The 16,531-nt window shown below is 43.5% G+C and overlaps 1 protein-coding gene across 2 annotated transcripts in view; it reads right to left on the bottom strand.

The window, feature by feature from the left end:
- Positions 1 to 7,141: 7,141 nt before the first annotated feature.
- LOC125712530 (deoxynucleoside triphosphate triphosphohydrolase SAMHD1-like) overlaps positions 7,142 to 16,531 on the bottom strand; it is a 39,767-nt gene continuing 30,377 nt past the window's right edge. For both annotated transcript variants that reach the window (XM_048982684.1, XM_048982683.1), the window contains exons 8-15: positions 14,712 to 14,812; positions 14,345 to 14,453; positions 13,919 to 14,010; positions 13,357 to 13,472; positions 12,966 to 13,102; positions 12,786 to 12,857; positions 9,341 to 9,445; positions 7,142 to 8,172 (exon numbers count right to left, since the gene is read on the bottom strand). In XM_048982684.1, the coding sequence (XP_048838641.1) occupies positions 8,041 to 8,172; positions 9,341 to 9,445; positions 12,786 to 12,857; positions 12,966 to 13,102; positions 13,357 to 13,472; positions 13,919 to 14,010; positions 14,345 to 14,453; positions 14,712 to 14,812 (864 nt within the window). In that variant the 3' untranslated portion in view covers positions 7,142 to 8,040. The remainder of the gene's footprint in view (positions 8,173 to 9,340; positions 9,446 to 12,785; positions 12,858 to 12,965; positions 13,103 to 13,356; positions 13,473 to 13,918; positions 14,011 to 14,344; positions 14,454 to 14,711; positions 14,813 to 16,531) is intronic.

Genomic DNA, 16,531 nt, shown 5'->3' with positions numbered 1-16,531 from the left:
AAACCTTTCCAGATGTTCTCACATCCGTCCCACACCAGTCGGCGCCAGTGACACACACACACACACACACACACACACACTGACAAAAACTTTGTGCCAAGTGCAAACACATGGTGCCTCAGGGAGATACGGTCACCGAACGTTCGCAGTTCGCAGTTCGCAGTTCGCAGTTAGCAGAATGCCAAGGCCAAACAGTTCCTTTCCCTGTGGTCGTTCGTGAAGGAGCCGCGCTTTCCGAACCTGCCACATCTCCATCTCTACAGCTTCGCCTCGACTCACATGAAACCTAGAGGTTCCTGAATCTGGTCCGTACACAGCGTGGGCCGAGATCACCAGGGCGGTATGTGCACCGATGGTACCGCTAAAGGTTTTTGGAAGGAAATAAACAGATTTAGAAAACTGCCAGCTATTTGCCAGCCCATTGTGTGTGTGTGTGTGTGTGTTTGTTAGTGTGTGTTAGTGTGTGTGTGTGTGTGGGTGTGGTGGGGGGTTTGCTGGCCCTTTAGCTTCCAGGTCCAGGGCCGACGTGATGAAAGGGTTTCTCGCTGCCAATTAACGCCTCTCACTGACATGTTAAATGAGTAACAAATGGCTGATTGACTCCTCCCCCCCACCAGTTCCCACCTGAGATCAAAGCACCAATCAAGAGAAAGACGCCACACCTCAAAAAAACACAAACAACACAGTGCACCATGCAGGAGACGCGATGCGAGGCTCCTGCCACAGGGGAACGGCTCAGGTTAATATTACACAATAGGATTATTATTATTATAGCCAGTGTTGTCTTTGGGGAAAGACCTGAATTAGTCGGTAGCCATTTTTAAGTGACGACTTCTACATTTACATTTATATTGCTGATACTCATAGCGACAAGCAGCATCAGACGGTCCCTGGACCTATTTGGGGTTACGGGTCTTGCTCAAAGGCCCAACAGTGACATCACTCTGATGACCCCGGGATCTGAACCGGTGACCTTCTTTCAGTGGGGTGAGGCCTAACTAAATAGGTAAAAAAAAAAAAAAGTGTACTGGTTGAAGACATGGCGCTATCAGGCGAAGGTTGCAGGTTCATGCCATCAGGAATGGCCATGTTCCCCTTCACCAAACGACTGGAGCTGATTCCTTCCATACAATATCCAGCTCTGTCAATGGATTTATAATGCACTCAGTGGCCAGTTTAGTAGGTACACATCCTGCTTATATGACGTGGCAGTTCCAGTGTCTCGGAAAGAGCTGCCCTCCCGGGATTTTCCCTCATTATAATAGTCTGGAGCTTACAGGGAATGGCGAGAACCAAAAACATCCAGTCATGCCAGAGAGTTACGTTACCGAGAAGCACCATGTTAATGAGAGAGGTCAGAGGAGGATGGCCGGACTCGGTAGAGCTAACGGGAAGGACGCAAGTGATAAGGTAACAGCTCAGTACAGCAGCGGTGTGCAGGGAGGCGTCCCGAAACTCTTGGGTTGGTTCTGGTCTTGGGGTCAAAGGGAATCCTTCGGGGGGGCTATGTAGGGGTACCTAGTAAAGAGGCCCATGTGTGTATAGCTTCTCGAACGATAACATCGGCAAACTGCATCTGCTGTGTCGAGGCTGCGGTGCGACGTACCAGAGTTTCTTTGCCTGGATGGTCTCCTGCTGTAATCTTCAGCGGTGCTGTGTTTGCATCCCTCGATTACACTTTGCTCCGAACCGATGGCTCAGACTGAATGAAACTCTTTCAAAAGACAATTCTGGCACCAAAGGTGATATAGTTTTGGGTGGGGGATGAGGGGGGGGCACTGTCCTGCTGGAGAGGTTTTTGTTTCTGGGTTCAGTGAGTACTGAACACCAGCTGGAGCCAGTGGGAAGGAAGGAGGGGGGCACAAGGTGACAGGAAGTGGTGGGGGACAGGAAGTAGGGGGGTGGACAGGAAGTACCACTGCTGGTCTGAGCTTCGGTTCCACACCTCTGCTTGGCTGTCTGCCACCCTCTCCTGCCCCTTTATCTGCCCCACTCCTGAAGAAGACTCATACACACACAGACACGCACACACACACGCACACACACACACACACACACACATGCACAAACAAACAGACACGCACACACACACACACACATGCACGCAAGCACACAAACCTTAAGTAACCTTAAGTAACCAGACTAAATACGAGACCTTTGGCATTTTTTTTTTTATTGCAATCACAGATTTTTATAAAAACCAATAAACCGATAAAATGTCCCCACAAGGTGACATTGTGCCCTGCTGTGGGGTGAGTTGGGGGGGTCCACAGGCACACTAAGCCCAGTTTACCTGTCCACTGATCCCACACACACACCCCAACACTGCATTCCTCCTGAAGTGTGCCTGCAGCCTACAGACTCATTTAGTTAATTGTCAACAACAGGCCTGATTCACATAGTGCCTAAGAGGTACAGCCCCCCCCTTCCACCCCCCATCACAGAGCGGCTTGACCGGGAATGGCATGGTTATGAAACAGTGAAGAACGGGGGAGCGGTACCTTCTTCATGTCATAATTAGGTATTAGACTATAATACGTATTTTCAGGGAGTAAATGGAGAATAAGCCATGAGGTCATCTCTAAGAACTGCGGAGGCGATTGATGTCCACGGGGGGTTGCTGGGGGACGGGATGGTGCAGAATGAACGGCAACGGGCAGTTCGGGTTTGGGGAGTGTGGGGTGAGAACTGGGAAGGCACCTTGCAGCAGCTGGTCTCCATTATCCAAGCAGGGGGGCGCAAAGGGGTAGGGGGGCACGGGGGGAGCATAGACCACAGGCGCCAGGAGGGGGGCAACAGGTCAGGGAGGATGAAGATTATCAAAATACAAGGAGGCAGCAGGCCCATGTGGTGTGTGTGTGTGTGTCTGAGCGAGTATACCTTGCCTTATGAGGACACAATGTCCCCACAACGTGATGAATACCCGTTTTTTTCCCTGGGGGGGGGGGGGAGCTCAATTTAATAAAAATCTATGACTGCATGTGTCTTTTGCTTGATTCGGCGAATCAGTGTCACAGGATGTTGGCCAGTTGTGTGTTTAATTCCATTTCCTGTTGAAAGATAATCCTTTCCTGTCCATGTCTTCCCACCCCCACAGAGGTGGGGGGGGGGGACCAAAAAGAAATCTCAAAACTAAATTCAGAATTCAGGAGGACTGTAGCAGGGCAACGACAAGAACGACCAGCAGAGAGCAGCATGCAACCGAAGAAAAAGAGCCGTTTATCTGTCTCCTCTCCAGCAGCTGGTTAACAGCCAATGAGTGTCGCCGTAGCCAAAGGCTCCGCCTACTAGGTTTGATCAGCTCAGAACCCGATTTCCCCATAACACACTGTCTCCTGCGTCCCATGTACCTCCATTCCAAAAGCAAAACCGACCCGCTTTTCCATTTTCATACCATACTCTTGTCATGCACGAGTACCATGCCTGTAACAAGAAATAGACTTTTTTTTTGGGAGGGGGGGGTTTTCCCCAATTTCTCTCGTTCTACAAAGATCCGTACGATGTGTGAGGCAGAATGAGGGACAGGGTCACTGATAATGGGCCAGCAACAGAAGAACATGAAGTCAAATCTAAGATAGGTTTCAAATCGCCAAACGAATTGGGGGAGACAACCAGTAAGGCTCCCCCAACTGCATTATGGTTTCTGAAATCAAGCGTTTATATCACAAAAATACAGACGCCGACGTGATGCATTCTGTTGGGAAAAAAAAAATCTTACTGGGAAGTTTAGACTAGGATTTTTCTGGACTCTGCCAGCAATTAATCGAAATGTAATAACGTTTATGTTCAGCTCGGTGAAACTGTAGCGGAGTAAGACTCAAAAGACTACAGAACGGATCCCATGAGTAAAACTACTAGATGCCACAAAATTCAGCAGGGAGTCCAGGGCCACTGGCATCTATCTTCAACCTCGTATATATATATATATGTTTGAGCTCAGGAAGATATCCTGAGGAATGCTGCCCCCTTTGTGGTAGGTCATCTCCACAGCATCACTCCGAAGTGCCCCAGCAAGAACTTCATTAAAACAAAATAAAGACAGAATTTAAAAAAAACGAAATTTAAAAACTGCTTAGTGATCACAGCACAATCTCAGTGTAAAACGTACATGTATTAAAAAATAATAAAAATAATAACCGCGATGGACGTGAGCACGTTGCTTTCTTAAAAAAAAAAAAGAAACGAGAAATGGCGCCCTCTAATGGTTAAATATCAGAAACAGCAGCCAGGCAGAGTCAACAAGGAGGTTTATTATTTTTGAACAAACCGCCACCAATATACATTTTATTCATAGTTTACAGTGCATAGTGATATATGCTAGCAACATACATGTACATGACTCAGCTTTGACCCACTTTTTCCACCCACATGATGATGGCAGGCCTTGCATTGGATGTGGTATCTGGTATGAAACATGCCATAGAGATTGTACACTTCCTGCAAAAGTAAGAGTTTGCAAGGGTCAGCACTATATTACAGAACGTCGACAAAGAAATTACATAGACACTGAACTGAATATTGATTCAATATTCAATATTGATTAACTTCTGAATAAAATCAAGAACCTTTTATGAGGTTTAACTAGGTAAGTATTACCAGTAACATCTCCAGTAATAAGCTGTCATGACCGGCTCGTTCGATCCTCCTGTGTGCCACACACCGTCATTTACCTCATGTGAATTCCTGATTGTCCATCCATCCATCCATTTTCCAAACCGCTTATCCTACTGGGTCGCGGGGGGTCCGGAGCCTATCCCGGAAGCAATGGGCACGAGGCAGGGAACAACCCAGGAGGGGGGGCCAGGCCCATCTCAGGGCACACTCACACACAATTCACTCACACACGCATTCCTATGGGCAATTTAGCAAGTACAATTAGCCTCAGCATGTTTTTGGACTGTGGGGGGAAACCGGAGTACCCGGAGGAAACCCCACGACGACATGGGGAGAACATGCAAACTCCACACACATGTGACCCAGGCGGAGACTCGAACCCAGGTCCCAGAGGTGTGAGGCAACAGTGCTAACCACTGCACCACCATGCCGCCCCTGTACCAAAGTTTTTAAAATGTTTTTGATGCTTGTTGCTAAGTATCGTTCACTGGTTTCCACAGCTATTAAATTAATAATAAACTAACAAAATACAACTAAATTGTTTTTATTCCTTAAATGCTATTGTTTGAAAATGCATACTAATGTGTCATGCATCTTTTCAAGTTATAGTGCTTTATTCCTTTTGATTAACCTGACATAGATAAATTTAGCTAAATGTAGCTAAACAATTCGGGGGTGTTGTGTTTGAGATCAACTTTTGATCTTTTAAAATTAGAAATAGATTATTTTATGCTATTTACAAGTAATCAAGATTAACATATAGAATCAATGTTCATTCTGTCAGGATAGCGGCATGCTTCTCACAATCCAGGGCCCTCGGTTAGCATCACGACAACAATTTCCGCTGGTAGCCATTTGACAGTTGCTTTACGCAACGAGCTGGTTCTTGGAAGGAAATGCTGTGTGGATGTACGCGCATGTGCTACATGAGAGCGAGCCAGAGAGAGCGCATGCGCCCATTTACACAAGAATTAACCGCGTTATTCTTTGATTATTGCTGTCGAAAATGCTTAGAGCGTTTTACTTTATTAGTTACATTGGCAGAAAAGTCCTTCATCTTGAAATGGTGTCGGTGTGGTTGCGTATGTAACAAGCGCTGGACCCAGGTCTTTCATTTCGACCGCGTTGTTCAAACAGACCAGTCGCGTATGGCAGAGCTCCGGGGTCGTTTCGTCCTATTTCTTCTAAAAGTTTGCTGCTTAAATGCTTTCTCCAACCTGGTAAATATCACTAAAGTCTTTCTTATAACGTGTTGGTTAAATATAATGAGTGCTCTCTTCTTTTAAAACGACGGGCTGTATGTTTATTGGTTTCGCTTGCGCTTGTTTAAATTTGCTCTTCTGCTTCTTTTGGGCATGTTTGTTTAAATTCACCCTGCTTTTCTTTTAAAATAACACTAAAGTTTTTCTTCTTTAAAACATTTTGGTGCTTTTAAAATACGCCGTGGCGCTTACTAACAACACGCGGCTATAGGCCGGACAGACCCCCGCTGGACGCATTCATCCTGCTATGTTTTATTATTCCTTAAAAACGTAACTAAAAAAGCACATTAATAAAATACATGTAATGTATTTTTATTCTATTAATGTTTAACAACAATCTCCCAAACCATATGGACCCCTATCGGCTGCACGTGGCATAAGCATGTATGGTATATAGAGAACCCCGACCAATCAGAAAAAGGCCACGCCCCTTTCGCTTATGACGTCAGAGGCGGAGCAAAATTAAGCTCCGCCCAAGGTACCACCTAACATCTCTTGTGGGCGTCCCCTCGGCCTGGTACAGCCCCTTGGCTCCTCAGCAATGAGGATCCTGTGAGCTGGATCACCCTCAGGGAAACGTGCCACATGGCTGTAGTGTCGTAACTGATGCTCCCTCACAATGCAGGTAACGTGCCTCATTCAGGACTCCTCTAGCTACCGCTCATTCCACACAAAGTCAAACCAGTGGTAGCCAAGGATTCTCCGAAGAGACACAGTACCGAAGGAGTCCAGTCTTAGTCTCAGCTCACTGGCTAGTGTCCATGTCTCACAGCCATACAGCAAGACAGGGAGCATCAGGACTTTCTCATAACTGACACACTGCTGATGGTTGTGCCTAAGCAGTCATTAAAGGCCTGGATCTTGGTCTTTATCCAGGACACCCGCAATCCCAGACGCTCAGCTTCCTCGCTCAGTCTCTCGAGATCCCCAATCAGAGCCTCCATTCGCTCTGCTTCATTCTAATGTCCAATCAAACACACATAATTATCTCGCCTATAATGTTTCGATATGGAAATTGATAGGCGTAAACTGTGGCCATTAAAGTCTAATCTGGAGTAGCAACGTGTTTAACAATGAAGCAGATCACAGATTGACCATAAGCTGTATGACTGTGTGATGCATGGGTTTGAGCTCAGGAAGAGATCCTGAAAAATGCTGCCCTCTTCAGGATATATGCCATTTCTCCAGCATCACTCTGAGGTACCTAGAACTTCCCTAATCAAAGACAATTACAATAATAACAACAATTACAGTATTGAACAAGCCACCATTAACGTAGAGTTTATTAATAATTTTCTATCCATAATGTTATATCCTGAGAAAGTACATGCAAATTCTTTCACCCACATTTTCCAAAAAACATTATGACTTCTGATAAACAAGAAGAACAAGTCAGAGAATAAAATCGAAGCAAGACAAGTTGAGGTTTATCACACCTTTCATAATCAATGGTATTTAGAAGTGCTTTAGATAAACATGAAATAATAACAGTGAAAAAGACAGGGGGTATCTCAAATGGTAAAAGGCTCCATATCCAGAAGGTTGGTGGCTCTAATCCCATGTCTGAAAAGGAAACATATCACAGATGGGCTCCTGAGCAAGGCCCATAGCCCCAGCTAATCACGGGACATTGACTGACCCTGCTGTCTGATTCTCACTGTCACACCACAGCAAAAGTACCTGCTACATAAAGGAAAACAGCAAGAAATGATACCTAGTATTTTTAAGAATAAAAAATGCAATATTGGTTAACCATGGAAATTTATCAAATGCACACAAAACAAGAAGGTTTTTAATCTAGATTTAACATGGTAGATGTTCGGACAATCATGTGTACCATCACTGCTGTAGCAGGAACCTTCCAGATATGAACAAGAACCATCTGTATTTCATACACTGTGGTTGTGGTACATAGTGATAACTGGGTACAACAAATGTACAGCATCCCAAACTAAACAGCAAATACCCGCAGTACATACCAACATGCATGATAATTCTAACAGAAAAATGTTCTAAATTGCACCAATATGAAAACTGTTACATTAAATGGATTCAGTGTGACATCACAACAATTACAGCACATAAATGAAAGATTCTGGGAATAAACATGAAGTATAAAATAAATGCATCCTCTTCCATGGCAAATGCTGCTCTGACATGCAGATTAACCCTTATTAATGGTGTCGTACCACTCCTTAAAGTACTCCTTGGCCACATCCAGGCTCTCTTTATCCGTCTTTTTGCAGTAGACGTGGATTATCTTCTCTGAAAACGTCTCAGGGAGAAGCTTACAGACCTAAGGTTAGAATGTCAAACAGCACATAAGTGATCAGGCTCTTTCCCAGACTACATCAGAATGACCAGCTGTTTACACCCCCATTCAAGAATGTGGATTTAATACATAATGTTTGCACAATTCATGCTCTTTGTAAATTACTTTAACACAAACTGTACAGAGAACTGTAGCTAAAGCAGCAATGTGTCTTTACGGATGCTAACAGTTTGTATCAGCAGTCCGTTCTTTTGGCATGAAAAACTATAAATCTAAGTATGTTAAATGGTTTTATGTATTTACATTGGAGAAATTAATTTTCAAATACCACATCTTGTCACCACTTACCATGAACTGATGTGTGTAGCTAATTGCTCTTGGTGCAAATATCAAACATTTGCCTGCCACATATGTAAATAGCCTTTAGTCGTGAGAATGTGATAAAGCATAACTGCATTCTTGCTAGTGTTGATATGAACAGTATTAGAGGAGATGGAGTTTTCAGGAACCAATAAGATTTTAGCTTTTTTACTCTTTTACTTGCTTAAGGACTGCACTGTGTGTACTGTCTTTGCACTTTGTCTGATTTACATTATATGTTTGTCTACACTCTGTACCTTGCTGTTGTTTGCACAAGAATTTCCCTGTAGGATCAATGAAGTTTATCCTATTGTGTTTCGCTGTGACAATGGCTGGCATATGATATATAGGTTCTGCCTACAGTTGGCTTTCTAGCAACAGGCCCCTACCAGAGGGAACTGACATGCTGATTGGCGATATCACAGCCAGCCGTCAGCTCCTTCACACCTTCCATGCTGGATGGCCTAACAAAGCTGGCAAGGAGCTACATCACATTTCCCTGTGCTGTGGGTCAGCAGATGAATGCATGGTTGCCAACCTTAAATTTGTGATTTTACTGACAAGCCCGACACACCACAGTTTTTACTGACACCATATTTTTTTTACCTTTTTTATGGACAATCAAATTTATTTAAGGATTAAATTTAAAGGGTAAATTTAATATAGACTAACTGTAAATTTACAAACAGTTGGCAACCCTGGAGAAACGTAAAAAACTAAATTTGCAGCAATGTCTGGTTTACAGTCGCCATTGTCAGATTTTGTGACAGAAAGGCTTGATGTGTGTATTATATGAATTATTTGCATTGGACATTTATGCCGGGTAGCGTACCATGTCTTTATCTAATGGTTTCCCAACGTCAGGGTTATCCTTGCTGTAGAATCGCATTTCTTCGATTGGGTTCTTCTTCTCTTGTCCATAGTCCATCTTCACTACCTGAATGACAGCAGAACAAAACACTCTTGATGAGTATTGTGACAAATGACATGAAATCAGTAACCTGTTGGTTTCATGGCAGGAAAGAGCAAGGAAAGTTGGGCGGATGTTCTGGGGTAGGCCTGGGCTTTTTGAAGAGGGACGGTATTCATCCCTCGCGGGCTGGTGCCGATCCCCTGTCTAAAAGCATAGCTCATAGTCTCCAGGCAAATCGCTGACTAGCCAGAGCCAAGTCCAGGCGGCAGGCAAACCGGCATAACCGACTGCCTGCTAGTCGCTTAGAGTCGTCACAGAGGGTTAATTTCATTGAGACTGTGTCTGCTCCCCGCGTCTTTAATCATGGAAGCCTATTCCACCCTAGTGTGTGCCATAATAACTTAACAAAAATCACAATGAATCTGTTACTAGAAAACAGTTGTGATGCAAGGCTTAAACTCAGTGTAAGATCACTGGCTCCTAAGGCACTATTAATAAATGAAATGATTACTGATTTTAGTCTTGGTGCCCTATGCCTTACTGAGACCTGGCTTAAACCGGATGAATTCATGGCACTAAATGCGTCTACTCCAGATGAATACAGTTATAAGCATAACCCTTGAACAAATTGCAAAGGTGGTGGTGTTGCTGCAATTTTTCAGTCTAACCTAGGAGTCTCTGAGAAATGTGGTTTGAGCTTCATCACATTTGAAACTCTTGTTCTTAGTCTTGCTGGCTAAGCTCTTCAACCCAAATGGCGCTCAACTAAACTAGAAGTTTTCAAATCTGCCTGGAAAGTGAGCCTCTCTAAACACAGACAAGCACTAGTGACTGCTAGGTCTGTGTATCTATCCAGATTAATAGACGTGAATGAAACCAATATCCTAAGTTTCTATTTGAATCTGTGGCTAGGTTAACACAGAATTCTTTGTTAAACTCGCGAGTCCTGCAAGCTCTTATGAGTGATGACTTTATTACATTTTTAATGGTAAAATAACTAAGATTAGACAGACCATCCAGTGCACACCCTTACCTAATTACGCCTGCCAGCCTCCTGCTAGTCTTATGCCTCCCAATAATGAGACCTTTGAATCTTTCATTCCTATAAAACACTCAGAACTTTTGAGCTTAATTTCCTCCTGTAAATCCTCTACTAGCCTCGTAGACCCAATTCCTACAAAATTCTTCAAGGAATGTGTTAAACACATCTCTTAGGCTTGGATATGTTCCAAAACCTTTTCAAATAGCTGTTATTAGACCCGTCCTAAAGAAACCAAATCTTGAACCTAGTGTTTTAGGAAATTATAGACCTATCTCAAATCTTCCTTTCATTTCAAAGATCATGGAAAAGGTTGTAGTTTGTCAGTTGTCTTCTTTCCTACAGAAAAATAATACTATTGAATTATGTCAGTCTGGCTTTAGACCAAACCATAGCATAGAAACCACTCTAGTCAAAGTAATGAATGATTTACTTGTGGCTTCTGACCATGGCTGTATATCTCTGTTGGTATCACTAGATTTAACTGTAGCATTCGATGCTGTAGACCGTAATATCCTCTTGGACTGGTTAGAAGGTGTGGTTGGCATTAAGGAGACAACGCTCTCTTAGTTCCGCTCATATTGAACTGATCGCTATCAGTATGCCCATGTGAAAAATGAATCTTCCCAGGCCACCATAGTCAAATATGGTGTCCCGCAGGGATCATTCCTGGGCCCACTACTGTTTACCTTATATATGGTACCTCTTGGTAATATTATTACAAATCATGGTGTTGGGTTTCATTGTTGTATGTATCTGTTAACCCTGATGATACATCACTACTATCTCAGTTAGAAGGCTGTCTATTAGATATCCGGTGCTGGATGGCAAAAAAAATCCTTATGTTAAACACAATAAAAACAGAAGTTCTGGTAATTGGTCCCAAGGCTGCAAGAAATAAGCTTCACCACTTCAACATTGGTGGCCTTTCTACACAACCTAACATGGTGGTTAGAAATCTTGGTCTTGGATCTATGTTTTGATGCTCACATAAGAAGTATTACTAGAACTGCGTTTTATCATCTACGGAACATAGCAAAGCTTCGTAAGATGCTCTCACTTCATGATGCAGAAAAATTAATACATGCCTTTATAACTTCCAGACTGGATTACTGTAATGCCCTCCTATCGGGTTGCCCATCAGGATCCTTACATAAACTCCAGCTAGTACAGAATGCAGCAGCCAGAGTCCTCACAAACACTAAAAAATTTGATCGCATTACACTGGTCTTATCCTCCCTTCATTGGCTACCAGTTAAGTTTCGAATTGACTATAAAATACTGCTGTTAACCTATAAAGCACTGAATGGCCTTGCACCAGAATACCTTAGTGATCTGCTGACCACATACAACCCTCCACGCTTGCTTCGTTCTCAGGGCGCAGGATATCTGTTAGTGCCCAGGGTAGAAAGAGCTACGGCAGGCTGCAGAGCTTTCTCCTATAGAGCTCCTCAGCTGTGGAATGGTCTTCCACCGGATGTGCGGGTTTCAGGCTCACTCTCAATATTCAAGTCTAGACTAAAAACACACCTGTTTAGTTTAGCGTATAGGGACATTAGTTCTAGCTCTAGCTCACTCCTCAGTCCCAGTCAGACCTATAGTATGAGGTGTAGAGCTGGGTGGGAATGAATGTCATTGGCTTTAGATAAACTGAGCTGTCAGTGCTGTCACTTTAGCTTCACAATCCCTTGTGGAATTGGAGTGCTGACATTTCAGGGACTCCCCATGCCTGCGTTCCCACTTGCCTCTCCCTCCTACTGATGCTGCCATAGCCATATCTGCCGGAGCTTGCACATTGGACTTCATATCGCACTCACCTAGCTGTTAGCACTGCCTATAGTCTCCCCTACTTCAACTAATTGCACATTTTATTTCCCCTAACCCTCCTGGGGTGTGCTGCCTGGAGACCTCAATCTATCAAGATATTCAGCACACCCTGCTACATGTGACGTCGCCTTTACCAATGACGTCCCTGCATCCAGCTCGTTGTTCCGCCTGTGTCATCTTCCACGTATGACCCGCTGCCTTACTTGATTTGGACAGTGTCACTCGGCACTTAGCCGTCTCTCCTATTTGACTCTCCCTGCTGGCCCCGGCAGGTTGGGCTCCCCCTTTGAGTCTGGTCCTTCCCAAGGTTTCTTCCTTCTAGGGAGTTTTTCCTTGCCACTGTCGCCTATGGCTTACTCACTGGGGGCTCTGGGTGTGGATGCTGTAAAGCGCTTTGAGACGATGGAATTTTGTGATAACGCGCTATATAAAAATGAATTAGTTGTTGTTGTTGGTATTTGTACAGTAGCCCAATAAGAGCTTTATAACCAAACTTACTCCGATGATGATGTCCTCTGCCTGAAGGTTGGAAGACGTTTTTTTGTTTTCATACCACTTATGAAATTCCTCCTAAGGGGAAGTAGATTCATCAGTTAAAAACATCAGTAAATACCAATCATAGGGACACATCAGCAGCGATCTCCACCCATTTCCTCTCTGTACTAATATGAGTTTGACCTGCTTGATCTCCTTGTCTTTGAGGTGCTTCTGTGTCACATACTTGTACTGTTCACGGTTAACAATTTTCTTCAGGATCTTCTGTGCCTCACCAAGTTTCTCATCCGTGGAGTCCAGGATCATGTCAAACACATGGTCTAGGGAGGGAGATTGACAGTCCAGCTGACCAATCAGCAGAGTGTTTGAGGAAATCCCACTCCACAGACACATCCAAGACTGTCAGATCTCAAACAAGACAAACAGCTGTGGAATTTTCTTGAATACCGTACACAGTTCTTGAAGGTATGCAAGAAACTTCTTCAGTTCTCTCTGCAAACCTGGTTGATTTAGGGATGATCAGTAAAACTGATCCCTTCCATTTTCTAACAAGATGCCAACTAGAAGGCCTGACCTGTCAGCTTGGTGTAGGCCTCCATGTCATCGATAGCAGTGGAGAGTTTAAACATCTTCCCATCAGAGCCAGAGATCTTGATATGCTCATCAGCCTTTACAAAAGCCTCTGCTATCCTGAAAACACAAGGGAAAAACTGAACAGTTAAAAAAAAAAAGAATTGGGTTCTTCTAGAAATCTAAGCGGTGACTGTATCACCTGAGGCAGCTGAGGAAATTCAAAATGTCCTCTGCACTGCGAAAAACCTTCTACAGCACAACTGTGCCGCCTGTGTTTTTTGGGGACAGCATAGCTACAGAGCCCCACAAAGGGTGATGCAGTGTGCAGTGTGCCAAGAGAATCACCAGCTTCTGGCCTGATTTGCAAAATCCTAACCAATTCACCCAGAAAACCTCTCCACTGGTCAGCCAAAATATAAAGTATGCAGCAGGTTTCTCCAGCCCAGATTTCCCCATGAGTGTGACATGAACATAAAGGTTCACAGCTGTTTCTACTTCTGGTACTGAACACAGATTCTGGAGGACAGTACATGGGCTGTAGTTTTTCATACGCCAGCACTCACATTGTCTCAGTGATGTACACCATTTTGTGAAAGCAAGCCCTTTCCTGGAGGCGGTGTCTAACATGAAAAAATTCATAGAGATTTTCTAGTTCCTGCAGAAGTTAAGGGTTTACGGTTAGTACAAACAAAGAATGTCAACAAAAATTAAGTCAGACACTGAGTTAAATATTGGTTATTAACTTTTGGATAAATTCAAGAACTTTTTGTGAGTTATATTCTATTAGGTAACTAACCCCAATAACATCCAAAATAATATGTACATTTGTATATGTATAAATATAAAAAATGATATTTGAGTACACAGAAACCACTTCTAGTGATAATTCAAAACTAGTTTCTCTTTAGAACTTTCATTATATTACATGTAATATTGTATATGAGAGATTAAACTCATTTCTAGAGAAAGGCAAAGATTAGAGGAAATACTTTATCTCTGGTGCAGATTTGCTTCGTCCCATCTACGTCACACACACGGGCAAATGACAGGAAGCGTTTGTAGTCAAAATCATTCTTGAAGCCCAGGTGGTGAAAGTCTCTAACAGGGGACACATGGGAGATGGGATCAAAGGCAGGTAGAGCTGCTGGACCAAAAACTTAAAAATAAGTTTATGTATTAGGGTTAAGATGAGGAAAACCAATTGTCATAAAAGGACAACTTAATAACCAATAATTTGAGTAAAACAATATGGGCTGGTTTTAATCAATCCATGCACAACATTTCTCACACTTCTGTAATCAGCTGGTTCTGATCATCACTGACCTCCATCAGGGCTAAGAGGTACAGAAGCCTTACCTCGCAAAATAATCCATCTTGTCCACATCGATGCCATTTCTTTTATTCGCCACTATGTCGTACAGGAAGGACTTGGATTCCGGGCGACCGTAGTATGGCCACTAGACAGAGGAGATGGAAAAACACACAAAGCAGAGAAGCTGAAGCTTGGAACAGAGACCATGGATCATCAGATTTAGGTGATGACATCAAGGCAGCTCCTTGACCACATGGAAGATGGAGGTTTCTTACTTTAACATTCCCGTGTACATTCACTTCATGGTTCCTGTTGGACTCTGTTGCTTCGACTTTCGACAAGTTACAGAAATCAGAGTATAAAAAATAATATTATATAATAAAAATATTTAATGTTTAGCCGAAGTTATTACTGCAGAAAGGGGGGAGGGGGGGTTACACTAGTTACTGACAGCAGTGGTTCATACTTTTCACACACAAATATGTAACATTGAGTCAATGGGTCATAATGTGTTTTTGTGCCACTTGTTTAATTTAGTTTTCTTTATGTGCATTAAGAATGTCTGTTCCAATCATGCTTAATCACATTTTCACAATTCCAAGCTTACTGGTTATGTGACAGAGCACCTTAACCTGGGCCTCTCTTCCAACCTCTCACCTCTCCCCCGGCCCCTCCGACCAACTTTCCCAACTCTGCTGGAAACGGGGAACTGGGGGACTCATTGACTGGACGGATAGATCCAGCATGAGGTTGTCAGGGTCAGCGCCTGTCCAACCCTGCCCTTCGTGTCTCCTGCCTGTTTGGCCAGCAGGTGTTGCTGGTCATCATGTCCTCCTCCTTGTCTCTTGCCCTTCAAGCCCGGTGTGTTCTCCCTACTCTACCGCAAGGTTCAGTGGGCTCCTTTAGTGATTGTTTTATTTGATTATGAGTTGTCTTTGGTTTGCCCTGGTTTTCCTTTGTGTATTTAAGTGCCTGTTCTGTGTCTGTTCTTTGATGGTTCATTGTATTGTCTGTGTTACTCTATGCGTGTGAGTAGCCGTGTTCATTGTCCAGTCTTTGCTCAGTTTCCCAGTCATATAACTTTTAGTTAATACTTATTTTTTCTGTTTTGTCATTGACCCCCCCACGGCCCCATTATTTTCTGGTTTTCTCTTTTTTGTTCTACTTTTCTTTAATTAAACCTCTTCATGTCTTAGAGATGTAATTTGGATCATCACAAATATCCTCCCTGTTTGGCCAGCAGGTGTCGCTGCCCATCCTGTCCTCCTCCCTGTCTCTGGCCTTTCAGCCACAGTATGCTTAAGTCCCTAGTGTGTTTTCCTTGTTATCGGACTGCGGCATAGCTCAGTATGTTGATCATGTGGCCCTGAGACTGTAGTCCTGCTGCTCATGCGTCTAAGGCTTCCTAGCCTTCCCTAGTTTTGTTAAGCCTAAATGTTAGGCTCCCTCGTTCCTGGGGGGTATTTCACGAAGCAGGATGTCTTGCTTAACTGAATGACTTGTCAGATTTAAGGTAGTATGGGCTAAATGGACTTTATCTTCATCCACTTAAATGTAGCTCAAACTACCTTAAATACGACAAGTCATCTGACTAAGCAAGAAGTGCTGCTTTGTGAAATACCTCCCTGGTCTTGCTAATTTTAAGTTATTTCACTTGTGTCTTGTTGTTCCATTGCCTTGTTGATTGGTTGTTTTTCATGGTTCACACCTGCCCTTTGTTAGTCCTCATTATCACTGTATTTAAGTGCCTGCCTTTGTTAATTTCCCCAGTCAGCCATGGTGTTACGTTTCTGTATTCATATTACTGTGCATTTGGTACACTGCTTGTTTTTACAGTCTTGCGCCTTGTGTTGCCCTGTTCCTT

Source organism: Brienomyrus brachyistius, chromosome 18 (genome assembly GCF_023856365.1).
Source record: "Brienomyrus brachyistius isolate T26 chromosome 18, BBRACH_0.4, whole genome shotgun sequence".
In the NCBI taxonomy this organism is placed as follows: Eukaryota; Metazoa; Chordata; class Actinopteri; order Osteoglossiformes; family Mormyridae; genus Brienomyrus; species Brienomyrus brachyistius.
Note: the sequence above shows the minus strand (reverse complement) of the source record. Positions and strands in the feature narration are given on the sequence as shown.